The sequence below is a fragment of the Mobula hypostoma genome, chromosome 8, assembly GCF_963921235.1.
Source record: "Mobula hypostoma chromosome 8, sMobHyp1.1, whole genome shotgun sequence".
Lineage (NCBI taxonomy): Eukaryota > Metazoa > Chordata > Chondrichthyes > Myliobatiformes > Myliobatidae > Mobula > Mobula hypostoma.
This window is the reverse complement of record NC_086104.1, coordinates 40,618,344-40,646,249: the sequence shown is the minus strand read 5'-3', so window position 1 is coordinate 40,646,249 and position 27,906 is coordinate 40,618,344. Positions and strand designations below refer to the sequence as shown.

The following is a 27,906-nucleotide window of genomic DNA, read 5'->3' as shown; positions in this document are numbered from 1 at the left end:
GTTTTGTTAAATCATTCTTGGTTCATTCTGTGCAAGTATCCCATTTTTGCAACCTATTTTATTTCCAACTAAATTGTATATTATACTCCCAGTTGTTGCTGAATCAAGTTCTTGTTTAAATTCAGAAGTTTTGTGTGTTTTTAAAAGTAGTTATGTTTGTTGTTTACAACTGGCATTGACAACTCAGAAGATCAAATTGTGCAGTCCTGCAGTCTTAGTGATGTATTTATTATTTAATTCTGTCACTTTTCCCAAAAGTCACTTACTCAGATTTATTTACATTTGCATGCACCTAGCACCTGTCTACTTATTAACTGATCTGTATCTTTCTTCAGCTTTCTTCTTGCAAATTGCCCTTTTTTAGTTACAATAAGTTTCACTGAATGCAATAAGGGACTACTTACAACAGATAATCTGGGTTCTTTCCTCTCTACCAAGACCATTCTATTTGATTGGGTTGTTTCAATTAAGATCCTGTAAAATATCTTTCCAGATGTTATTTGAAATTCAAGTGTAAACAGACTTCTTCGAAAATATTAGCTATCACATAACTAGATCTTGCTATTGGTGCACTTCAATGAAGATGGGTGATTCCTAGTTTCCACAGACTTAGTGGCCCAAAGAGCCCATTTCCGTGCTCTGATTGTATGACTTAACAAAGCCATATTTTCAGTATTTTAAAGATTTTATTATAAATGGATGTGGGATTAGAGATTTGCAATTTAAGGGAGATCAATGAAGAAACAATCAAAGGGCTTTTCCCTTCGGCTCTGCCATTAACTGGTGCCATTGCTCTGATGCTGAAAAGGACTTGAAAAGATGGTGTGGTTACCAACTAAGCTAGTAAGCTGTTGTTTGAAGAACACCTTCCAACTAAGTAATCTGTAATCCATTGGTATGAAGGTTGAATATCGAGCAGTAGTAAATCAAGGCAATTGGACTTCCTGTGTTGGCCAGAAGATGTTTTGCCACTCATCCGAGAGGCTCCTTTAGTTCTGATCCGTGATGGGTATTCTCCAGTTTATAAACTCTGAGTTGTTTAAAGGTACAGCAATCACATGAGGGTCGTTAAGAGTCGTAGAGGTAATGAGAGGGTCATTAGTCTTATCTTTGCATGGAGATACTGGGGTGGAGATGTTAGGACTGCATTGTAAGTCGCTGGTAGGTGGTGTCATACCCCACACCCTTTGTTCAGGGATGGGTTTTCCAGTTTGACAAAGATGGCTTCTTTAACCCCTGTTTCAAACCACCTGTCCTGAAGGTTGAGATTTCCAATTTCAGGTCACCCTTGCCTTACAATTCACTTTTAGTCCTCAGTTTGTTCTTTTTTTCATAGGCACATCTAACTCCTCTTTCCCCCATTTGGTTCTATCTATCTTTAACTCCTTCTCTCCTAGTATGGTGGTTTCCATTAGCAACTTTCTTATTTTTCAGATACCATACCTGTGGTTTTTGTGTCCCAGCGTATCACTATTCAGTAACCGTCTCCACGTTACACTCTCCCTTCCTCTAGCGTGGTCCTGTCTGATTTTTTTTTTCCTTGACTGCTGTCAATTTTGGCCATCTTCATCCTCCACTTTCTCCACATGGGTCCTCTGTCTATTGTCCTCAACCTCTTCTCAGTCAATCCTTCCTAATTTCATTTTTATAGTGGCTTCCTTCCCATTCCACTCTGTCCTGATGCAGCGTCAGTTCTTTTCTCTCATTAGGTGCTACAGGGCCCCACTGAGTTAGTATTTACTCCAGATTTCAGATTCACTTTTATTTAAACATTGAAACATACAGTGAAATGTGTTATTTGAAGTAACAACCAACACAACTTAAGGATGTGCTGGGACTGCCTGTAAATGTTGGCACATTCCGGTGCCAAAGTAGTGTGCTCATACTGCTTGGCTGAACAACACAGGGCACAAGCAAGAAACCTACACACACGCACACACCCAGTCCTTCAGTGCTGGGATAGTCCTCCGATCCTCCAGTCTGCAGATACCAGGCTTTGGCCGTCAGGATTTGACTTTCAGACTTGTGATCAACCTTTGTCCTTTGGTCTTTTCTCCCAGACAGGCCAATGTTGGGACTCCAGGCCTTTAACTCCAAGCTCACTGACTCACAGGCCATGTACCACCTGTGCACACAGACATCTGATCCCATTACCCACCAACCTGGGTCAACCCAACATTCACACGTCCATGTCACTGGCCTTAGAGTGGTGGTGTGGCCTGACCTCTAACTCCTCCACATCCCTATCTCTAAACCCCAAGCTGACTCCTAACTTCGCCCTCTGTCGCCAAAACCATCCAGCATCTGTTGGTCTCTATGTTTTCACTTGCAAGCTTATGTGACAAATAGAAGGGTTTTTCTTGGAATCAAAAACCAGTCGTAAAACAACTTTTTCATCCCCTGTTAAAATTCTTAACATTTAGAATACATTTTTGTTTTCCTTGTAATTCTTATGCTTTGATAATGCATTTGGATTGAGTTAAACTTTAATTCACTCTTCTGTTCTTAGGATCCTCTGGCACATTTATCTGAGGACATGATTGGACGTGCCTATAATATTTTTGCAATTGTATTCAAATATGCAGTAGATATGCTAACATGGGTAGAGGAAGATAGTCTGCCTTCTGGATTAGAACCCCTGTAAGTATTAATAATAAATGTAAATGCATTAAGATGAGTTGATGTAGAATTGTAGTGAAAAGCTGGTTTGAAAATTATTGCTTTTTGTATTTTTGCTTTTCTTCTGTGTGCCACCTTAAGATTACTTTCTTCTATTTGCCTGTATTCCCCTATTTTGTTTGATGCAGCCAAGAAAGCTCAACAGCACTTCTCCTTCCTTAGAAGGCAAGAAGCAATTTGGCATGTTCCCTTTAACCCTCACCAATTTCTAGCAATACACCACGGAAAGCATCCTTTCTGAGTGCATCATGGTCACTGCACTGCAGGTGACTGCAAGTTGTGGACTGAGCTCAGCATATTACAAAATCCAGCCACCCTGAACATCCTCTCTTCCATCCCCTCCAATCGGGCAGAAGATAAAAAACCCTGAAAACACATACCACCAATCTCGAGGAAGGTTCATTCCTGATGTCAGAGGATGTTTTCATGTTTTCCTCGTATGAAAAGATGAATTCTTGATCTCCCAGTTTACCTCATTGTGACCTTGCACCTTACTGTTTACCTGCACTGCACTGTAACACTTTAGGTTTGCACTCTGTTGTTATACTACCACAGTGTACGGTTGTAGTGACCTGTAATTGATGACTGCTACGGATATCATGTACGTGAGAATAATGAACTATTTGACTAATTTACCCATTATAAGCCAACCTTTATGTATTTCAGTGCTGCTGGCTCATATGTTGTCACAGGACTGAAAGGTGTTTGCCCAACTGCAACAAACATCCAGACCCTCTACTCTTGACTAGTTATTTATCCTTGTAAGACAATTGGACGGAAGCAAGTTACAATTCATCTGTTTGAATGCTGATTAAAACTAAATTTCAGTTTTTAATGGGCATCATATTGTAATTGAAATCTGCTGGTGGGCTAATTAATGCAAACATCTCATCTCGTTTTTTTCACCTTACCATCTTCAGAAAATTCATGACATCAGTTACTGTGTCTGGTTTCTTTACTGTTACCAACAGTTTGCTAAGCACCATACCAAACACAAGTTAGCTGAGTTGAAAACAGCATTGCAACTCTGCTGATTTTTTTCCTTCCTCAATGCTCATGAGTGAGGACTGAAAATGTGACTCACTCAGTTTCTTTGCAGCCCACACTCTCCATGCCCTTCTTTCTTAATTTCACTCCAGATGTTTACTGAAGTTATGAACTTAGCTGGACCATTGGCAGCTTTAGTAATCTTTAGGTAAATCATCAATGTATTGTGTATTTGCTTTTGTGCCTGATTAGTTATTGCTTATGCATTCAGAGTAGCTGTGGGTTTATGACAATGGTGCTTCAAATGTTCTTCAAATGATTGATCAACTGAATTCCAGCACAGGTTTTCAAGATGAACCACCATGTGAAATCTTGTATTCTTACCACAAAAGGCACAGGAAGAATCACTTTTTGATTGCTCTGTATTTTTGTTCATGGATATATGGTTTAAAACTGGGCAATTCAACTATAGAGAATTGTAGAATCCCTTTAAAGGCTAAATAGAACCTCTCAAAAGTTGCTGGAACAGAGAAGAAAATAGTAAATCTGTAAATGATTCCGGTTAATTGGGCCATCAGTTAATCGGGGCAGCCACTTATTTGGGACAATTCTTAAAGAACAAAAACTAATCAAGAAAATAGCCTGGATTTCCTTTGTTTATTTGGGACGCTGCATCGCTTAATTGGGGCAGGAGACTTGCAGAACAGTTTCTGACTAGTGTCAGTCATGTGTACTTGTGTGGCTGTTAGACACTATGCCATGCTTAGAGCGAAGTTTTAAATAGCGTCAGTTGTGTGTGCTTGTGTTATATTATCTATTTGGGCCAATGGACACTGATTCAAAAAGCTGTGATGTTTTTAATTTTTGACTTTCAAAAATTTTCAGGCCCTTATCAGGATGCTACAAAAAGATTTGACACTAGCTGAAAAAAGTTACCCTAAGTGCCTGCACTGATTCTGTTCATTTACAGTCAATCTGAAGAACACAGCAGTGTTCACTGAATGAAATCCTCCATCAATAACTGTAACTAACTAATACTCACTTTATAGCACTGTTGTCATATTGTTAGTGTTCTAATTTGTTCTGTAAATACATAATTTGTTACTCAAATGGTAGTTTGTCCTTTCTATACCTTTTTAATTAACTTTGGATAATTGGGGCAATCCCTTAGTTGGGCCAAAATGGACTGGTCCCAATGTGTCCCAGTTAACTGGAATCCACTGTATTTTCCTTACGGAGAATTGTTTTTGCTTAGTGAGTAGTTTGCTTTTTGTGTAAATTTTGAAATACTTGTTTGTTTTCATCAAATAGGCCAAAAGACAACTTTAAACACAAATATTATCTTCTCTTTAGGGAAAAGGAAGATACTTATTATTGCATGTTATTTAATGATGAAGTTCATACTTACGAGCAAGTGATTTACACCCTGCAGAAGGCTGTGAACTGTACACAGAAAGAAGCTGTCAGTTTTGCCACCACCGTGGATAGAGATGTGAGTTTAGGTTTTGGTGCTATTTGTTATCTCTGAGTTGCATGTAAGCAGTTGCAATTGGAAAGTGTTAAAAATGTTGAACTGCAATTCAATGCAGAAGGTTCAATAATAAAGCTGAGCATTCAAAATAAATATTATGTGTTAAATCTTTTCGAGCCAAAGCATGGAATGCTTCCACAGATGATAGAATAAATTAAAATGACTACTGTGATTCAATGAGGTGTAGTAAAATAGCAATAATCCATTCTCCCATTGCTTGGCATCCTCATAGTTTAGTATGGCTCACTGGTGGCTATTCCCTGTGCTCTCTTTAAATTCACCTGGTTCTTGTTTTCCCCAATATCTTTAAACTCATTGGATTTATTAGAAAGTTTTTGCACTGCTGTGCAATTTAAAGAGAAAGTAAATTTAAAAGTATTGACTTACTAATGGAAATTACATCTTAGAATCTCAAATGTGCAATCCAGCACTACCAAAAGTTCCAGATTAATTTGATCTAGTTGACTGTCTTGTGTTCACTCATGGGACCTTATTCGGAGGGACTGATGAACTCCACTGGAGTTTATTTTATCTACCTTTTACTTCCTACTCTAAATGTACTTTTATCATGGACTTTTGAAAATACCAAATCAACAGAAAGTACTTATAAGTCCAAGATACATGTTATCTTTTTTTCTGTCTGTCCAACAGTCTTGATATTTTAATTGAAATTTGCAGCTCATCAAATGGGAAATTTCAAATACAAGTGACATTCTAACATTAGATAGCAGTGCACCATTTATATCTTCAGGTGCAGTACTACAGAATCCAATACTCTCTAGAAAGGCACTAAAGTTTTAATGTCTATTGGAAGTTCAATTTCTTGATAAATCCAAAATAAAATCTAAGTTAAAATCTTTGTTTATTCCAGTGATTCTTTTGGAGTTCCAGTTGTGAAAGTTTCATAAGTAATTGGAATTTTTTTTTTGGTGTTTTCAGGGTCGTAGATCGGTTCGATATGGTGACTTCCAATATTGTGAGCAAGCTAAAACAGTAATAGTGGTGAGTAAGAATATATCCTTCCTTACAAAATATCCGTATATATTGAAGTATCACATATAAATTCTTCTGACTGACATACTTCCAATGTTTAATCTACTTTAGAGGAATACGAGTCGACAAACCAAGCCACTAAAGGTGCAAGTAATGCATTCATCTGTTGTTGCACATCAGGCATTTGCCATAAAGTTGTTACTTTGGCTGAGTCAGGTGATTGGCTACTCAGGTAGGAATTATAACCAAATTGTTATTTTTGGCACTGGAATACATTTCTTCCTGAGAAGAAATTTCTCACACTGAAATTTCTGAACATTAATAAGATTACTGTGTAATTTGCTAAAAGTATTACAAGTATTACATCTGTTGGCAATCTTTTTCTACAATGTAGTTACCAAAGTTCGTAATTCTTTCACATGGAAGGAAAGACTGGTTCTTATGTTCGTGGACTGTTTTAAAAATATTTCAATTCATAAATGAAGAATGCTAAGATTTGGCTTGACCTTTACTACTGAAATCCACAAGGTGTTAGTTATGGAAAATTACAAACTATTTGGATTTTAGTTGTGAAGCACCATATTCGTAAATAAGATCCAACTAGTTTATTTTACAAACCCCATTTCCAGAAAAGTTGGGATATTTTCCAAAATGCAATAAAAACAAAAATCTGTGATAATGTTAATTCACGTGAACCTTTATTTAGCTGACAAAAGTACAAAGAAAAGATTTTCAATAGTTTTACTGACCAACTTAATTGTATTTTGTAAATATACGCAAATTTAGAATTTGATGGCTGCAACACACTTAACAAAAGTTGGGACAGAGTTAAAATAAGATTGAAAAGTGCACAGAATATTCAAGTAACACCGGTTTGGAAGACTCCACATTAAGCAGGCTAATTGGTAGCAGGTGAAGTATCATGACTGGGTATAAAAGTAGTGTCCATCAAAGGCTCAGACTTTGCAAGCAAGGATGGGTTGTGGCTCACCCCTTTGTGCCAAAATTCATGAGAGAATTGTTAGTCAGTTCAAAAGGAACATTTCTCAACGCAAGATTGCAGAGAAGGTCATGTTTGACAAATCTTATTGAATTTTTTGATGAGGTTACTAGGAAAGTTGACAAGGGTAAAGCAGTGGATGTTGTCTATATGGACTTCAGTAAGGCCTTTGACAAGGTTCCACACGGAAGGTTAGTTAGGAAGGTTCAATCATTAGGCATTAATATCGAAGTAGTAAAATGGATTCAGCAGTGGCTAGATGGGAGATGCCAGAGAGTAGTGGTGGATAACTGTGTGTTAGATTGGAGGACAGTGTGTAGCGATGTGCCTCAGGGATCTGTACTGGGTCCAATGTTGTTTCTCATATATATTAATGATCTGGATGATGGGGTGGTAAATTGGATTAGTAAGTATGCAGATGATACTAAGATAGGTGGCGTTGTGGATAATGAAGTAGGTTTTCAAAGCTTGCAGAGAGATTTAGGCCAGTTAGAAGAGTGGGCTGAAAGATGGCAGATGGAGTTTAATGCTGAAAAATGTGAGGTGCTACATTTTGGTAGGACTAATCAAAATAGGACATACATGGTAAATGGTAGGGCAGTGAAGAATGCTGTAGAACAGAGGGATCTAGGAATAATGGTGCATAGTTCCCTGAAGGTGGAGTCTCATGTGGATAGGGTGGTGAAGAAGCTTTTGTTATGCTGGCCTTTATTAATCAGAGCATTGGGTATAAGAGTTGGGATGTAATGTTGAAATTGTATAAGGCATTGGTAAGGGCAAATTTGGAGTATTGTGTACAGTTCTGGTCACCGAATTATAGGAAAGATGTCAATAAAATTGAGAGAGTACAAAAGAGGTTTACTAAAATGTTGCCTGGGTTTCATCTACATTACAGAGAAAGGTTGAGCAAGTTAGGTCTTTATTCTTTGGAGTGTAGAAGGTTGAGAGGGGACTTGATAGAGGTGTTTAAAATTATGAAGGGGGATTGATAGAGTTGATATGGATAGGCTGTTTCCGTTGAGAGTGGGGGAGATTCAAACAAGAGGACATGAGTTGAGAGTTAAAGGGCAAAAGTTGAGGAGTAACATGAGGGGGAACTTTTTTACTCAGAGAGTGGTAGCTGTGTGGAACGAGCTTCCAGCAGAAGTGGTTGAGGCAGGTTTGATGTTGTCGTTTAAAGTTAAATTGGACAGCTATATGGACAGGAATGGAATGGAGGGTTATGGACCAAGTGCAGGTCGGTGGGACTAGGTGAGAGTAAGAGTTCGGCACGGAGTAGAAGGGCCGAGATGGCCTGTTTCCATGCTGTAGTTGTTATATGGTTATATGTTATATGGAATTTAGTTCTTTCAACATCTACAGTACATAATATCGTGAAAAGATTGAGAGAATTCAGAGACAGTGCATAAAGGGCAAGGTCAGAAACCACTGTTGAATGTGCGTGATCTTGGAGCCCTCAGGTGGCACCGCCTAAGAAACCGTCATGCTACTGTGACAATTATAGCCACCTGGGCTCAGGAGTACTTCGGAAAACCATTGTCACTCAACACAGTCCGTGGCTGCATCCAGAAATGCAACTTGAAACTGTATTATGCAAGGAGGAAGCCATACATCAACTCTATTTAGAAATGCCGGCAAGTTCTCTGGGCCGAGCTCATCTCAGATGGACCAAAAGACTGTGGAACCGTGTGCTGTGGTCAGATGAGTCCACATTTCAGCTAGTTTTCGGAAAAAATGGGCGTCGAGTTCTCCGTGCCAAAGATGAAAACAATCATCCAGATTGTTATCAGTGAAAGGTGCAAAAGCCAGCATCTGTGATGGTATGGTGGTGCATCAGTGTCCACGGCATTGGTGAGTTGCATGTATGTGAAGGTACCATTGACTCTGAGGCGTATACTAGGATTTTAGAGAGACATATGTTGCCATCAAGGCGACGTCTCTTCCCGGGACGTCCATGCTTATTTCAGCAGGACAATGCCAGACTACATTCTGCACGGGCTACAACAGCGTGGCTTTGTAGACACAGAGTGCGTGTGCTTGACTGGCCTGCTGCCAGTCCAGATCTGTCTCCTATTGAAAATGTATGGCGCATCATGAAGAAGAAAATCAGACGACAGAGACCACGGACTGTTGAGCAGCTGAAGTCTTAAGCAAGAATGGACAAAATTTCCAATTGCAAATCTACTACAATTAGTATCCTCAGTTCCAAAACGATTAAAAAGTGTTATTAAAAGGAAAGGTGATGTAATACAATGATAAACATGCCTCTGTCCCAACTTTTGTTGAGTGTGTTGCAACCATCAAATTCTAAATTTGTGTATGTTTACAAAATACAATTAAGTTGGTCAGTAAAACTATTGAAAATCTTTTCTTTGTACTTTTGTCAGTTAAATAAAGGTTCACATGAATTAACATATCACAGATTTTTGTTTTTATTGCATTTTGGAAAATATCCCAACTTTTCTGGAAATGGGGTTTGCATAAATCCATTGCAAATTATTATTCAAAGCTGTCTCCTGATGAAAGAGCAATATGGCTGGATATTTGAGAATGCTAATTCTAGGATTAATTGCATCTTTTTTTCTGTTGTGTAATAACCAGCTAATGCTCATTGTCTTAGCTCATTCAGGCTTCAGGCCACTCTTTTGGCAAGGAGATAAACAATGCTCCCAGTAAAACTTGACTCATTCAGAGGAAGAAATACAAATAAAATTATCTTAAAGGTTGTTCTTATTCTGTAGGATAAGGGGAGTTTTTAAAATTCTAGATGGACAATACATGTTTAAACAATTTATTAAGAGAGTATACTTATCCCACCAAGTTAAAATTTTGGGTGGTGTGTAAAAATGCTGAATTGTGTATGCTTTAGAATTTTTTCCTTTGGTCATGAAAGCTCTTAGAAGACCACTGTAAACTGTTAATCAATTGTTCATTTGTTTTATCCAAACTATCAAGAAATTTACTTTTGTATTTAACTGGGTTTTTTATTTAAATTCATTAGTTTGAATTTGTGCATTGAACTTGAATGGCAAAATTATTCAGAAGGGGAAATACTTTCAATGAAGTTATTGATTAATATGTATTGATCTCTATCACAATAGATAGCACAGTAGGTTCTTTATAGAAATGGTTTGTTTATTTAAAAAATATTACTGTCTAATGAAGGTGGATTAAGGCGAATATTGTGCCAAGTGGGACTACAGCAAAGACCAGATGATGATCACTCTTCTCTCATTGATAAATTGATGCTGTGTGACTCAAAACTATGGAAAGGTAATACTACTTATGTCATTAACAATTTTTTTCCAATGTTAAATCAAGAAATATGGGGTTTGTCCAGGAAGATGTTTCTGCGTATAAGATAACCATGACTTCTTGAATGGCAAACTGGTTTATCCCTTAATCATATGATGCTCTATTCCTGTAATTTGTATCAGATGCTTTCTAATGTAATGCAAGTTACTGAAAAACCGGAATTAATGTGTCGCTGTATATGCCCAGCAGATCAGGCAAAATTTGCAGAAATAGAAACAGTTAACTTCGTTTCTGTTTTCTAATTAGTTTAATGTAGCAGAGAGGATTGAGGAGCATCTGATGGGACATAGGAGAGATTTCAGGCTAAGATTACTATGGTGATAAACTGTTGATAAAGCCATTGAGTTAATAAATTAATGAGAGCAGTTGTACAGAAAACATAGGGGCATGTACGAGGGGTGATTGATAAGTTTGTGGCCTAAGGTAGAAGGAGTCAAGTTTAGAAAACCCAGCACATTTATTTTTCAACGTAGTCCCCTCCTACATTTACACACTTAGTCCAGCGGTCGTGGAGCATACGGATCCTTCTACCTTGGGCCGTGAACTTATCAATCATCCCTCTTAGAAGTTGGGAAATGCAGGTCAGAGCTGTAAGAAATGTCCAGCAGCTCAAGCAGTATAAGGAGTGAGGCAAATGAAACTAATATTACATATGGATAACTAACTACAGAACATACAGACAGAAAACAAGCTACCTAATATTGTTACATTCAATATTGAGTAGCAAAGGCTGCAATGTGCCCAGAGGAAGATCCCAGTTTTCAGGATATACCTTTTCTGTGACATTAATGAATCTTTGTTCATTATTAAATAAATCTGTTGTGTGGTCTCGTGGAGGTTCTGAAATATTTTGCTGAGTACTTTTTTGGAAATTCATTGCCTATAATTCTAGCTGATCTGGTTCCAAAAGCAAAAGCTCCCATTGCAGCTTTTCTTTTTACCTTTTTTTCATTACCTCCATTCTTCTTAAAATTAATTTTTAGAATCACTTCTGTCTGCCTTATGAGCTTGGAATCTTCCATCATTTGTTGTTCCTCCACATCTTGTTGTATTCATTGCCTGATGACACCATCCTCAAATCCTTTCTTTCAATTGCAGTGAATATACCCATTATAAGTATATTGATTCCCTTTTCTCAGTTCCTGGTCCATCACAAAGGTATTATAGCTTTGAATATTTTATTCCCAGTGATGTCCACTATAAAGGTAGGGGTCTTTTATGCTGTTATGGCTTTTAAGCTGAATTTAAAAAAAAAACAAATTGCTTACATTACAGGCATTGGTCTATGAAAATGATATATGGGTGGTCTTATCCATCTGTCCAATATTCTGTTACCTTTGACGAAAGGATTTTGTTCATCTGTTGCCTGTAAATTGCTAAATATCCAAATGTAATACTTCCTCCCTTTTCATCACTTATTATTAGAATTTTATTGTTGTCTATTTTATAAGGTTTTTTTTGTCCCTGGAATATTAAAATTATCTTTATTGTTTTATGTTTTCTGAACTTTACCCTTAATATCAGTCTTGTGTCTGTTCATTCTGCTTCCTTGTTTGTGAGTTCAATGACTTTGTGGCAGTCATTTTGTCGTTTTTCTTGGAATCTTCGTTCCATCCTAAGTTTAGGTGCAACTATCTAATAATATTGCTGTTTCCTTTCCCAGTACTCTTGCTAATATCGCAAAGTAGTAATTCCTACTTCACACAACAGTATTAAAACCACACAGTTACTTTTCCTGATGTGCTTATGCCAATTAGTGCACAGCTATGTAATCAACAGGATCACCATTAATATCCTGTAATTTAATTTACTAAAATTGGTACTAAGATTTACTGTGATTGGTTACAGCATAGATGACAATACCTTTTATAAAAATCCTTTCCAAATATTTCACAGTAAGTATACAACTATAAATTTCTCAAAGCAATGATATTCTCAGCTTTTATTTCTATACAAGTTCCGCGATCTCAAAGATATTTTTGTACTTAGGTTAGATAATTGTTTATTTGTGGGATATCTAAGCCACGAATCCAACAAGTTCTGCACTTAATTCCCAGTTTGAATTAATTTGACCAATCTGAATCCTCAAAAATAAAACCTTGTGGACCAACTGAGGGCACTGCTTTTAGAGACAGTGGACATAATTCAGAATTCTGATGTTCATCTACTGAACCATGATCTAATTAAGAATGTGTGTACATGAATGAAAGATGGGATTTTTCTTGTCAATGAATCCTCAGCTGTTATTTGCAAACATTCCATGTCAAATTTTATTCTTTACATATAGCTGAAGGTTGAAATACAGTAGGAATTATGCTCTTAGAAGCTTAGCCCAGCAAAGACAGATTTCTCACTGAACATTATTATTTGTAGGAGATATGAAAAGAATGTATTTTCAAAGTTTAAAGTAAAGATATTATCAAAGTATATATATGTCACCATTTGCCATCCTGTTTTCTTGTGGGCATACTAAATACATCCAAGAACCATAATAGAATCAATGAAAGACTGTACCCATTGATTCTATTTTTATCTGTGGGAGGTATGAAAAGGATGAATGGATCTAATTAATTCTCAGTGTTGGTATAAGAAGATGGCACCAGCAAACAACGCTACCACGGTGACATTCTCCAGATGATCCGCAAAACTGTTTCTTTTACTACTTTTTCTTTTCAATGTGGTTCTGGTACTGTTGGAGCCTGTGATCTACAGTTTGATGGTGTGTTTTTGAGCTGATTGAGCAATCTGGTGCTTTGCTGTCTCCAAGAAGGTTCTGGGAGGCGAGTGACCTTGAGATCAAGAAGCTTGGAGACAGGGCGCTAGCCCATTATCAACATTAGATCTCACAGATTATAAAGTGTCATGGAAGATTGAAAACATCGAGGCAAGAGCGGAAGGCGAGCGAGTGTTCAGCGCCGTTACCAGCCTATCACTGGCTTCTGCCAGACTCTCTCTTTTCCCATCTCGCTAGCTGATCCCGAGGGCAGGCGCCTGCTTTCAAATGGTCTCTATCTCACTCATTGCTGTCGGAGGATGGTACCCTAATTCTGGTCTGCAGTTTGTAGATTGGCTTGTAGTTCCTGTTGCTCCTTTTTCCGTTGCTGTTTTGGTTGACTTTGAATCAGGGCTACCTGCAGATAATGAACACTGGGCTGAACTGAATATGTGCACTTTCGATTTTGTGTTTTATTGTCTGTGTTCTTGCTCATTCTTTCTTGTTGCCATTTGTGCAGTTTGTTTTTTCAGTGGGAGGGGGGTTGATGTTCTCATTGCCATTTGCATGATTTTTTTTGGGTGAGGGAAGGGTTGATCTTGTTGCCATTTGCGTGTGGGTGAGGGAGGTTGATACTATTTTTCTTTGAATGGGTTTCATGGTTTTCTTTGTTTTGTTGCTGTCTGTGGAGAAGACGAATCTCAGGATTGTGTACTGCAAACTTACAAACTTTGATAATAAATGCACTTTGAATTCTTTGAAGTTGCATCAGTAACTTTGGTCAAAGTAGTTGACGTCATGTGTCTGCTATTTTGGGTGAATACGTTTCCCTGTTTTTATTCTGTTTCACCCTTTCCTCTGGATGCACGTTCCTTAATAACTATTTAATTTTATTCAACAGGAGCACGAAATATTTATCACCAGTTATTTATGAGCAGTCTTCTGATGGATCTGAAGTACAAGAAGCTATTTGCAGTTCGATTTGCAAAAGTAAGTGAAATATGGAATGTCTTAAATATTGAACAAGTTATCCATTTTCATTTGTTCTCTGACAAGGCTAAATAGTTTCCAATTTGAAAATTTTCTACAGTTGCATGAAAAATTTTGTGAACTCTTTGCAGGTCTTCTGCATTAATTACTCATAAAGTATGGTCTGAACCTCATCTAAGTCATAATAATAGACAAACACAATCTGCCTAAACTAATGACGCACAAACAATTGCACTTTTCATGTCTTTATTGAACACACTTAATCATTCACAGTCCAGCTGGAAAAAGTATATGAACCCTTCTATGTAATAGCTGGTAGAACCTCCTTTAGCAATAGTAACCAGTCGTTTCCTGTAGCTGCTGATCAGACTTGCACAACGGCGAGGAAGAATTTTAGACCATTCCTCCGTACAAAACTGTTTTGGTTCATCAAAATTTCTGGGATAGCTTACATGAATAGCCCTCTTCAAGTCACGCCACAGCATCTCCATTAGGATATGGTTAGGCTTCCAACTTGGCTATCCCAAAACACAAATTTTCTTCTTTTTAAACCATTCTGTTGTTGAATTACTCTTTGTGTTTCGGATCATTGTCTTGTCTCCAGCTTCTATTAAGCTTCGGGTGATGGGCCGCTACCCTGACATTCTCCTGAAAATGTCTTGATACAGTTTTGAATTCATTGTTCCTTCAAGCTGTCCAGACCCTGAGGCAGCAAAGCAGCCCCAAACCATGATGCTCCTTCTACCATGCTTCATTCAGAGTTGGGATGAGGTTTTGGTGTTGGTGTGCAGTGCAGTGCCCTTTTTTCTCCAAGCACAGTGGTATGCACTTCTGCCAGAAAGTTCAACTTTTGTCTCATCTGTCCACAGAACATTGTCCCAGAAGCATTGTGAAATACCCAGGTGGTCTTTTGCAAACTTGAGAAGTGCAGCAATGTTATTTTTGGAGAGTAGTGGTTTCCTCCGTGGTGTCCTTCCATAAATACCATTGTTGTTCAGTATTTTTCTTATAGTGGACTCATGAACAGAGATTTTAACAAGTTCTAGAGATTTCTACAGGTCTTCTGCTGTTACCCTTGGATTCTTTTTCACTTTCATCATTGGTGAAAGTGAATAAGAACTTGGTGTGATCTGTGCAGGGCATCCATTCTTAGGGAGAGTAGTAACATACTGGATTTCCTCCATTTGTAGAAATTTTCTCCTCCTGTGGAAAGGTGAACACTCCACTCTTTAGAAATGCTTTTGTAGCCTTTTCCAGCTTCATCTCTACAATTTTTCTTCTGTGGTCCCTGAACGTTGTTTTGATCGAGGCATGATGCACATAAACAGATCTTTCTTGAGAAGAGCAGGCTCTGTCAGTAACCAGACATTGTGTGTCTTTTTTTATAAGACCATAAGACAAAGGAGCAGAAGTCGGCCATTCGGCCCATCGAGTCTGCTCCGCCATGTTATCATGAGCTGATCCATTCTCCCATTTAATCCCACTCCCCTGCCTTCTCACCATAACCTTTGATGCCCTGGCTACTCAGATACCTATCAATCTCTGCCTTAAATACACCCAATGACTTGGCCTCCACTGCTGCCCGTGACAACAAATTCCATAGATTCACCACCCTCTGGCTAAAAAATTTCTTCGCATTTCTGTTCTGAATGGGCGCCTTCAATCCTTAAGTCATGCCCTCTCATACTAGACTCCCCCATCATGGGTAACAACTTTGCCACATCCACTCTGTCCATGCCTTTCAACATTCGAAATGTTTCTATAAGGTCTCCCATCATTCTTCTAAACTCCAAGGAATACAGTCCAAGAGCGGACAAACATTCCTCATATGTTAACCCTCTTATTCCTGGAATCATTCTAGTGTATCTTCTCTGTACCCTCTCCAATGTCAGCACATCCTTTCTTAAATAAGGAGACCAAAACTGCCCACAGTACTCCAAGTGAGGTCTCACCAGCGCCTTATAGAGCCTCAACATCACATCCCTGCTCCTATACTCTATTCCTCTAGAAATGAATGGCAACAGTGCATTCGCCTTCTTCACTACCGACTCAACCTGGCGGTGAACCTTAAGGGTATTCCGTACGAGGACTCCCAAGTCCCATTGCATCTCAGAACTTTGATTTCTTTCCCCATTTAAATAATAGTCTGCTTGTTTATTCCTTCTGCCAAAGTGCATAACCATACACTTTCCAACATTGTACTTCATTTGCCACTTTTTTGCCCATTCTTCCAATCTATCCAAGTCTCTCTGCAGACTCTCTGTTTCCTCAGCACTACCGGCCCCTCCACCTATCTTCGTATCGTCAGCAAACTTAGCCACAAAGCCATCTATTCCACAATCCAAATCTTTGATGTACAATGTAAAAATAAGCGGCCCCAACACGGACCCCTGTGGAACACCACTGATAACCAGCAGCCAACCAGAATAGGATCCCTTTATTCACTCTCTGTTTCCTGCCAATCAGCCAACACTCTATCCACGTATGTAACTTTCCCGTAATTCCATGGGCTCTTATCTTGTCTCATGTGTGGCACCTTGTCAAAGGCCTTCTGAAAATCCAAATATATAACATCCACTGCATCTCCCTTGTCCAGCCTACTTGTAATTTCCTCAAAAAATTGTAATAGGTTTGTCAGGCAGGATTTTCCTTTAAGGAATCCATGCTGAGTTCTGCCTAGCTTGTCATATGCCTCCAGGTACTCTGTAACCTCATCCTTGACAATCGACTCCAACAACTTCCCAACCACCGAGGTCTATAATTTCCTTTTTGCTTCCTTGCCCCCTTCTTAAATAGCGGAGTGACATTTGCAACCTTCCAGTCCTCCGGAACCATGCCAGAATCTGTCGACTTTTGAAAGATCATCGCTAATGCCTCCGCAATCTCCGCAGCTACTTCCTTCAGAACACGTGGGTGCATTCCATGTGGTCCGGGAGATTTATCTACTATTCAGCTTCCTGAGTACTTTCTCTGTCGTAATTGTGACTGCACACACTTCTCTTCCCTGACACCCTTGAGTGTCCGGTATACTGCTGATGTCTTCCTCAGTGAAGACTGATGCAAAATACTCATTCAGTTCCTCCGCCATCTCCTTATCTCCCATTACAATTTCTCTAGCATCATTTTCTATCGGTCCTATATCTACTCTCACCTGTCTTTTACTCTTTATATACTTGAAAAAGCTTTTAGTATCCTCTTCGATATTATTTGCTAGCTTCCTTTCATAGTTAATCTTTTCCCTCTTAATGATCTTCTTAGTTTCTTTTCGTAAGGTTTTAAAAACTTCCCAATCCTCTGTCTTCCCACTAATTTTTGCTTCCTTGTATACCCTCTCCTTTGCTTTAACTTTGGCTTTGACTTCTCTTGTCAACCATTTCCATTCGAAAATTTCTTCTTTTTTGGAATATACCTGTCTTGCACCTTCCTCACTTCTCGCATAAACTCCAGCCACTGCTGCTGTGCCGTCTTTTCCGCCTGTTACCCTTTCCAGTCAACTTTGGCCAGTTCCTCTCTCATGCCACTGTAATTTCCTTTACTCCACTGAAATACCGACACATCAGATTTCGGCTTCTCTTTTTCAAATTTCACAGTGAACTCAATCATGTTATGATCACTGCCTCCTAAGGGTTCCTTCACCTCAATCTCTCTAATCACCTCCGGTTCATTACACAATACCCAATCCAGTACAGCCGATCCCCTAGTGGGCTCAACAACAAGCTGTTCTAAAAAGCCATCTCGCAGACATTCTACAAATTCTCTCTTTTGAGATCCAGTGCCGACCTGATTTTCCCAACCCACTCGCATGTTAAAATCCCCCACAATTATCATAACACTGCCCTTCTGACAAGCCTTTTCTATTTCCTGTTGTAATTTGTAGTCCACATCCCTGCAGCTGTTTGGAGGCCTATAAATAACTGCTATCAGGGTTCTTTTACCCCTGCAATTTCTTAGCTCAACCCATAAAGATTCTGCACCTTCCGATCCTATATCACCTCTTTCTAATGATTTAATATCATTTCTTACCAATAAAGCCATGCCTCCCCCTCTGCCTACCTTCCTTCCGATACACCATGTATCCTTGGATGTTCAGCTCCCAGAGACATGCATCCTTTAGCCACTTCTCAGTGATGGCCACGATATCATACCTGCCAATCTGTAGCTGTACGACAAGATCATCCACCTTATTCCTTATGCTGCATGCATTTAAGTATAACACCTTAAGACCAGTATTTGGTACTTTTCGCTTTGATTGCACTGCAACTCATCCCAATGGCTACAAATTTGCCCCATCACCTGCCTGTCTTTCCTGACATCTTTACTGCTCACTATCTTAGATTTATTTCTGTTTTCCCTTTCCTCCGCTCTGTCATTCTGGTTCCCATCCCCCTGCCAAATTAATTTAAACCCTCCCTAACAGCTCTATTAAACTTTCCCGCCAGGATATTGGTCCCCTTCGGGTTCAGGTATAACCTGTCCTTTTTGAAAAGGTCATACTTCCCCCAGAAGAGATCCCAATTATCCAAGAATCTGAAGCCCTGCCCCCTGCACCAGTCTCTCAGCCACGCATTCATCTGCCTGATCCTACTATTCTTGTCCTCGTCCTCGCTAGCACGTGGCACAGGTAGCAATCCTGAGATTACTACCCTGGAGGTCCTGCTTCTCAGCTTCCTTCCTAACTCCTGGAAATCTCTCTTCAGGACCTCCTCCTTTGTCCTATCTATGTCATTGGTACCAACATGTACCAAGACAACTGGCTGCTCACCCTCCTGCTTCAGAATATTCAGGACCCGATCCGAGACATCCTGTACCCTGGCACCTGGGAGGCAACACACCATGCGGGTATCTCTATCAGGTTCACAGAATCTCCTGTCCGTTCCCCTGACTATGGAATCCCCTACGACTACCGCATTCCTCTTCTCCCTCTTTCTCTCCTGCACAACAGCGCCAGGCTCAGTGCCAGAAACCCGGTCACCGTTGGCATCCCCTGTCGGGTCATCCCCCTCAACAGCATCCAGAACAAGATGTTTGTTGCTGAGGGGGACAGCCACAGGTGTGCTCTCCACTATCCGGGCATTTCCCTTCCCTCTCCTGATAGTCACCCAGTTTTCTGACCCCTGTAGCCTAGGGATAACTACCTCACTGTAGCTCCTGTCTATCACCTTTTCACTTTTTCTGATAAGCAGTAGGTCATCAAGCTGCAGCTCCAGATCCCTAACACGGTCTCTGAGGAGTTGCATCCCGGTGCACCTGGCGCAGATGTGGCCATCAGGGAGGCTGGAGGTCTCCCAGGATTCCCACATCTGACACCCTGAACAAAGCACTAACCCTGCAGGCATGCTATCTAATTCTACAGGAATGAAACAGGAAAAATAAGTCTACTCACCCACTTACCTCGCCAAACAGAGGAACTTTAAACCGTTAGCTCGTACTGTTAGCTGTGAGAACCCTGCTGTTCCTGTCTGTCCGGGGCAATTCGCAAAAGGGGGAGAAAAAAAGAGTTGGTGCTTCGCTCTTGCCTCTTCCCGTTTACCGCTGAAGCCCATTGAAGTCAAAGCCCTACACTCTGCTCCCACTCACTCCGCTGCCCGCTCCGACAGCTGCCCACTGCATAAGGTGGTCTCCTTTTTAAACTACCTGCACTGTCCTGTTGACGTCACGCACCTGTGCAGTCTCGTCCTTCTTGCACTCGAAGAAGCTTTTAAAAAAACTACCTTCCTTCAGAATTCTGCTCCCACAACACTCTGTAACCCCGATCCAAAAGGGCGTCTTTATAACCCACACCTCCAACCTCATCTCAATGATTGGAACATCTGACTCCAAATAGCTTTTGTAGAAGGCATTACCCCAGAGTTTCAGATACTTCTTTGAACCTAGACTGTGATTGTTTAAATGGTGTACTCAGTGTTGATGAGAAGAAGTACAATAGTTTGTGTTATTCGGCAGATTGTGCCTAATGCAGAAAATCAGGTAATTGCAAAGGGCTCACTAACTTTTTCTTACAACTATATGTCATACAGTATTTGTAATGTGAATTATTTGCATGATCCCTTTACTCTGAAATTACAGACATTTTAAGGAATGTAGTGAGAAAAATATATTGCTTTGTTATTTACTCTGTATGTTATTCCACGTGAAGAGTAGTTTTGTACGAGGATGCATAAAAGCTGATGGTTCAAATGTGTTTGTTGTGAATTGCTGATTTAGAACTGCCTCATTTGCTTTATGGATATTAAACTTGATGATTACAGTTTTTATATGGAATTGATTTGAGAAAACATTGATGTAGTTTGCTTTTAACTTGTACTTAGAAATATCTCAGAATTAATCTGTAGAAAAACTACATGTTGCAGTAGATTAACACCCTGCTCAATGATCTTTAGAATTTAAGATTGATACTAGACAGTGAGACAGAATGAAATAATTGTTTTTCTCAAACTTGCAGTCTCATTAATTCTTCACTTTGTAGTACAAAGTTTGATCATTGTTGACTACAATTACAAATGCACTTTGACGTCACTAGATCATTGTTATATGGAAATATGTTGAGTAAGGAGTAAAGAACCTCATTTTTTGTGGTACACACAGTTAGGCTTGTGTAACGTAATATGTGATTTGGTTTTTGGGTCATACTGTTTTAAATGTGGCTTTCCTACAGATGCTCTTAGCTAGGTGAGCAGGTTTGATCAAAGATTTTTTTTTAAACATTCAAGGAGATTAGCTGGAAGCAGGTGGTTTAAAAGATGGCAAGGATATCATTCAGCCCTGATAATTGAACATGCAAAATTTGTCTTGTGCCTTCAAACCCATCCAATACTGTAACATGTATCCTGGATGGCAAAGCGTTAAATTGATATTTTAAAGTTGAAATTAAGACATTTGAAAAGGAGTACCTGTGGCATTAAAACACTGTGTGAAATTAATACAAGGAAGTATTTTTTCAAGTTTACCATGTTTGACCTTCCACTGAAATTTGTTCTTGATTATACTGCATTGAAAATTTATTTCAGCCATTTCTCATTAAATCTGTAAATGTTTGTTATCCACACCTGTTGCCATTTGAATCTTAATAAATAGAAATGAAATCAGCATTAAATTTAGAGGCCAGTTTGGACGTGACCTGGACGTGAATTTATCTTGTTGTTTAGAATTACCAACAGTTGCAGAGAGATTTTATGGAAGATGATCATGAGCGGGTAATGTCAGTGACCGCTCTGTCTGTCCAGCTCTTCACTGTCCCAACATTGGTGAGTACCATGTATTTTCATTCGACTCATTTTTGTCCCCCTCCTTGCCTCTTCTCTGCCTTTTCATTAGAACTATGAGAGGTTGCAGACTGACTATGTGAATGATGACCACGAGAGAGAGTTCTCAGTTACCGATCTTTCAGTGCAAATTTTCACAGTGCCTTCTTTGGTAAGTAATAATTCCAGTCTGATTAAGCAAATAAAGATGTATTTGTGGCTCTTTGTACGTAAAACTTTGTTTATGTTTGTGGTTGTCGTTTAAGTTCTGACTTTATAGATCAGAATATTTATTTTTTACAATTCTACCATTTGATGTGGCAGACTAGCCAGGAAACTGCAGCTTGAAGGGTTTGATGGGTGGAAGTGGATGGTGATGGATGGAAAGTGATGAGGATGTCTTGATAGTTATGCATGGCGATCTGCATGTTGAGTTTTTGAGTGAGGAGAGGATCAGTGTCATTTATTATACAACTACAGTTTTCTAGTCATTGTGTTCACACATCTTTTTAAAATAAAACAAGTAGTAGTAGGTGTCAAGCCGTTCACTTGCATTTCAATACTTCAAGAAGAAGAAATGTGGAAGAGAAAACAAGTTGTCTTGTATGTTGTTCACTTAATATAGCTACAACAAGCTCTATCAAATTTTGCCAAACACTGGTAAGATTTACAACCATCTTCTTCCTCTGAAATATTAAAGGACTTTTTTTTATATTGGAGACATTTTCACGATGCAGTGTTTTGCAGCATGTATGCTATTTAAGAACCAAGTGCAATGCACCGGTACTCTGAGGGCTGGAAAACAATGTCTTAATGAACAGGAGCTTGGTATTAGTTTATCATGGACTGAATAGTAATTGTTACGTTGTGGTGTGTTTTATAATTATTGATCCATTGTAATGTCAGGCCAACTATAAATGTAACAGAGTGCACAGAATGAGAAAGATCCATCAGTACACTCATTTTCTGACAGCTCTTTATTCTTCTCAACCCATCTGTTTTCTTGAGGATGTTTGTGTAAGCTTCTTGTTCTATTCTTCAATGGTGTCTTGTGCTTTTCTTGAAATGTACATTGTGCATTACTTATCCATGACTATTTTGCGTATGGTGGGAGGAGAAAATGCATTCTTTTTGTAGATCCACAGAAGATTTGAAAATCAGTGATACAAAATTGTTGAAGAAGATGATTTAGGAAGTCTGAATGCTGCAGCAGGTGGATTACTTGACCTTTCTCAACTGGATGCTGTAGCGGTGGGTTAATTGTACTATGTGCACTGGAATATTGAAACAGGCAAATCAATGTTGCCTGTGAGTGTACTTTGAAAATAAAGTTGACCAAGATTTTTTTAAAGATTGTCTCACTGCACAAAACTGCCTTGTTATGGATTTAGTTCTGTATCTTCTTAATGGCAATGATGTGGGAAGTGGAAGAGTATTCAGTCATGTGATAAAGAATCTTCTGCCATAGGAATAATAACAAATTGCAAATAAATGGCATCTTGCACTTTTATCTCTGATTTCTTGATAGCATATCTTTTAAAAATATGCTTTTCGCCAAAGGTAGACTGTGCATCTGATCCCCTGATTTATTGCTGCTTCTTTACCTTGTAAGGGTTGTAATGTATTGATGGTACCTTGACAGTACTGAAAGCTTTTAGTGAGACTAACTTGTGTTTCCTCTCAAAAAATATATTTTATACCTCAAGACTTTTAAAGGCTCCTTGCTTGTAACAGCCAGAATCACTGAAGAGAACTACAGGGTAATATGTAAAGATGCTTCCATTGGGATGGTCTTCCAGAAGTTCTCCGCAGTCCATATTCTAGAACTTTGCAGTTATTTTATGAATTTGGCTGTCTGACAAAAAGGGATGAAAACATGGAAAGTTTTTATAGATAAAGATATTATAGCTGAATATTGACTTGTAAAGGCAGTGTCATTACCAGGCTATTTAAGTATTTTATTTATCAAAAAGTTCAATTGGGAATTTAAAAAAAAGAAACGGAAAAACATAATGCATTAATAATGGTGAATACCTTACTCTTATCATCAGTGTACATTTAAAATGAAGCTTTTTTCTAATTCGATCATGTTTTGACTTGCTGCATAAAATCACCGTGATTCAGAATGTTAATTTGTTGCATAGAGCCAAGGTTTTGTGCAGTGTTGCTCTTATGTGGGAGGTCTGCACTGAGTCTACTTCCAAGAAATGGTTTACAAGCCTTTAGTTTCTGGTGTTGCTCCGACTTTGCCTTTGACATACAGAGATACTTAAGAACTATTGCAAATTATTGCAGCTATTGCAAATCATTGAGCAGAGCATAGAAAACTAAAGGCAGAATCAATTTAACATGAATGCATGCTCAATTACTTTAAATAGAAATTGTTGCCCTCCCAATGTCTTCTCCATTTCCAACAACAAACTTCAGTTTTCTGAATGAATGCAATTCCAGCAATGCCCAGGAAAGCAACCTTGATTGACATCATGTTCACTACCTTAAACATTTATTCCCACTGTTGCAACGTAGCTGCAGTGTGTTTGCCTGCAGCAAAATTCACTTCACTTGCTTACACAAGTTATTCCAACATTACATCCCAACAAAGGGCTGTTGTTTACATGGGGTTGCCATCAACTGCAGATTCCTTCCTAGGTTGCATACTTCCCTAACTTAAGGAATATATCCATCTATTATTGCCACTGGGTCCAAATCCTAGAAGAACTGCAAAAGTTGAAAATGTGACATGCTGTCACCTTCCCAGATATAGGTCACAGATAATAAATACAGACTTTGCCGATGAAGCTCATGTCCTGAAAAATGAATTATCTATTGGAGAAAGAACAGAATTAGCATTTTATTTTTTCTGACATTTATTCAGAACTGCTTATGAAAGGTAATCTTTTCTCAGATGCTGCCTGACCCTGCTGAGTAGATCTCTGGATTATTCACTTTATTTGGAGTAATGATATGAGTGAGTGTACTTGGCTTGTGCAATTCTAGTAAAGCAGTTTACTTGCTGTGGACCTTAATGCCAAATCTTTGAGAGTATTCTTCTACTTGTCTTATGGTTAGGTGATTTCTACTGATGTAAGAAAGTTCTTGAAATCAAGAGCACTGTACAAGGCAGAATTACCTTTAATTTCTAAACCAATGTCCTTCCTTCCATCACAAGTCCAGAAATAGGAATGTTTGCTAAAGTTTGCACAATGGCCATTCCGTTCAAATAAAGTAGTCCAGGCCTGCATTCAAGATTAGAATAATGTTCCAGAATGATTTGATACGTGGTAATTAACATTCATGTAACTAGAGTGTGAGCCGGTGACCATCCATAGCAATGCTCAAGAGTCCTGCAACACAGGAACAAGTTTTTTGGCCCATCAAGCCCACGCTGATTGTCAAACACCTTGTTGCACTAATTCCAGTTATTATGCTCCCCACTGTAAAGAGTTGAACCATCTATCCTTGATATTCAGTGGCAATAATGTGGTCAAATTCACCACCATCAATATCCTGGTATTCATCATTGACCAGAAGCCCAGCTGTACCAACTGTGTAAAACAGACACTACAGAAGGAGGTTGGAATCTGGTTATCTTATTAAGAGTGACTTGCCTCCAGACATCCCAAAGCTTTTTCACCATTTACAAGTTATAAATCTGGAATCCAATGGAATGTTTTCCACTTGCCTGGATTAGTGCCGCTTCAATAATGCTCAAGGAGCTGAAACCAATTCAGACAAAACACCTGCCATCTTGCATGTTATTTTTCACCACCACCAGCATTGTGTATCATCTGCAAGATGCACTGCAGTTACTCACTGGACAATTTCAATAGCTCACCAAAGCTGTGTCCTCTGTCAACAAATATGAAAAAAGGATTTTGGCATAAAGCAATATCACCTTCATGTTCTCTGTGTTGCACGACATCTGACTTGGTAAAATACACCTACAACGTTTGTATTTCTTAATCACTTCTGGTTCTAAGTCCTGGAACTACTTCCCCGACTGCATTGTAGGAGTGCCTTCATCAAAAAGGCTGTAACAATTCATAACCTGGCATAGCACTGCAGCTTGGCAGTTAGGATTTTGCAATAAATGTTGGTCACGTCAACAATGCCCTCATCCTCAAAAAGGAATTTCCTGGGTGTCAAGGTCTCTGAGGATCTAACCTGGTCCCAACATATCGATGTAGTCATAAAGAAGGCATGACAGTGAGTATACTTTATTAGGAGTTTGAAGAGATTTGGCATGTCAAGAAATACACTCAGAAACCTCTATAGTTGTACCGTGGAGAGCATTCTGACAGGCTGCATCACTGTCTGGTATGGAGGGGCTACTGCACAGGACCGAAAGAAGTTGCAGAAGGTTGTAAATCTAGTCAGCTCCGTCTTGGGCACTAGCCTACAAGTACCCAGGACATCTTTAGGGAGCGGTGTCTCAGAAAGAGCTCCAGCACCCAGGGCATGCCCTTTCCTCACTGTTACCATCAGGTAGGAGGTACAGAAGCCTGAAGGCACACACTCAGCCATCCAATTCCTAAATGGACATTGAAGCTTTGGAGACTATCTCACTTTTTAAAAAATATACAATATTTCTGTTTTTGCACATTTATTTTAATCTGTTCAATATTTCAATTTACGTAATTGATTTACTTGTGTATTTATTATTGTTTAAATTTTATTTTTTATTATTATTATTCATTTTTCTCTACTAGATTATGTATTGCATTGAACTGCTGCTGCTAAGTTAACAAATTTCACACCACATGCCGGTGATATCAAATCTGATTCTGATTCTGAATTAAAAATGAGAGCTGTAGATGCTAATCTAATATTTATTTTTAAATCTTTGTTTACATATGTACAAAGAACTTTCATTTTTTTGAGTAGGTTACTTTGTAATAATTTGGGGAATTTGGAAAATTGAGAATTTTATTGCTACATTTTTATGCCCATGTTTGTATTTTCATTACAGTTACTTAAATAACTGAATTCCTCATTTTGGCCATCAACAGAGTTTCTTTAAAATTTGGAGTAACACTCACAAAATGCTGGAGGAACTAAGCACGTCAACTATCACTCACGCATTAGGGAAATGAGTGGAAAGAAATTCTGGCTTCTGCCCTCTTTCTTTCCACTTCTCATGAAGGGTGTTGACCCAAAACTTTGACTGTTCATTTCCCCACATAGATACTACCTGGTCTAAGTTCTCCCAGATTTTGAGAGTTGCTTCAAATTTCCAGCATGTGCACTTTCTTGTCTGAATATTTTCTTCCAACTTGTAATTTCCTTGATCCTTAATTTTGAATTATCAGTCTTAAATTTCAAAAAGTGTTTCACTGTCGTGACGTAAGTTAGGTTGAACTTCCAGTTACGAAATGCACAAAATCAGCAGTAGATGTCCTGAAGTGATGTGTGTGTTTAGGTCTGGTTGGTGTGATGGGAGGCCTTTGCCTTGCATCTTGCTTTCTCAATGATTCTCAGTAATGTCATGTAATCGAGATTGTTTCCGAATCTTGACCATTTACATCAATGCACAACAAATCTTCAAATTCATCATACCCTAAGTATTGTTCTTTCCTCAGCATTACCCTAAGCATTTCATTTCTTTTAATTGAGGAATCTGAAATTATCATTCTTTTAGACAGTGTATTGAAGTAAGTAGAAACTGAAAAATGTCAGGATTTACCATAGCATTTCCATTTGACATCACATTTTGATGTACAAGTTCCCCTAGTTTGCTGTGCTTTTGTCATGGTTTATCATTGCTATTATAAAACTTTACCATTATAATTAATAAGTCTGTTGCATTTCAGGCTCGCATGCTGATAACAGAAGAAAACCTTATGACAACCATAATTCAAACCTTCATGGACCACTTGATGAGACAGCGAGATTCTCATGGTAGATTTCAGTTTGAAAGATATACAACCATGCAAGCCTTCAAATTCAAGAGGGTGCAAAGCCTCATTGGTGATTTGAAGTAAGTATGGCAATGTCATCTTACCAGAAAATGAATAAGCTCTCCTCAGGCTTCCAGCCAGGTACAAGTATCAAAATGTCAGTTAAAATCGATACCTGTACCCGGCTGAAAGCCCAAGAAAAGTTTATTCGTTATATATGCGAAGAAAGCACTAGATCTTTTTTGATTTGTCAGAAGATATTTCAATAAAAATGCCTGCATAAAATTTTGATGCTTTAATTATCATTTCATTGATAAATTTGTGCTGTTTGAATAGAATTAAGAAAGGGACAAGTATAATGAAAAACAATGCACTGATTTTGCTCAGATTTTTCTACTAAAGTTATTGATGCCATTAATGCTGCATTAATGCAAAGTAATTATCAATACCAACTTTGCATCTTAGGAATTAATATCTGATTGTCCTAGAATGGTACGGCTTTTTGTCGTAATGTTAATTTACTTGTTGCGCTGTGTAACTTAAGAGCTTTTAAGATCCAA

At 38.7% G+C, this 27,906-nt stretch overlaps 1 protein-coding gene across 3 annotated transcripts in view; it reads left to right on the top strand.

Moving 5' to 3' along the window:
- ubr2 (ubiquitin protein ligase E3 component n-recognin 2) overlaps positions 1-27,906 on the top strand; it is a 172,542-nt gene that overhangs the window by 13,061 nt on the left and 131,575 nt on the right. For 2 of the 3 annotated variants that reach the window (XM_063055703.1, XM_063055702.1), the window contains exons 5-12: positions 2,510-2,640; positions 5,020-5,158; positions 6,137-6,199; positions 6,302-6,422; positions 10,356-10,463; positions 14,120-14,208; positions 21,354-21,452; positions 27,260-27,426. In XM_063055703.1, coding sequence (XP_062911773.1) covers positions 2,510-2,640; positions 5,020-5,158; positions 6,137-6,199; positions 6,302-6,422; positions 10,356-10,463; positions 14,120-14,208; positions 21,354-21,452; positions 27,260-27,426 — 917 coding nt within the window. Of the gene's footprint in view, positions 1-2,509; positions 2,641-5,019; positions 5,159-6,136; positions 6,200-6,301; positions 6,423-10,355; positions 10,464-14,119; positions 14,209-21,353; positions 21,453-21,522; positions 21,622-27,259; positions 27,427-27,906 lie in introns of all 3 variants that reach the window. The other variant, XM_063055701.1, reaches the window with a different exon arrangement.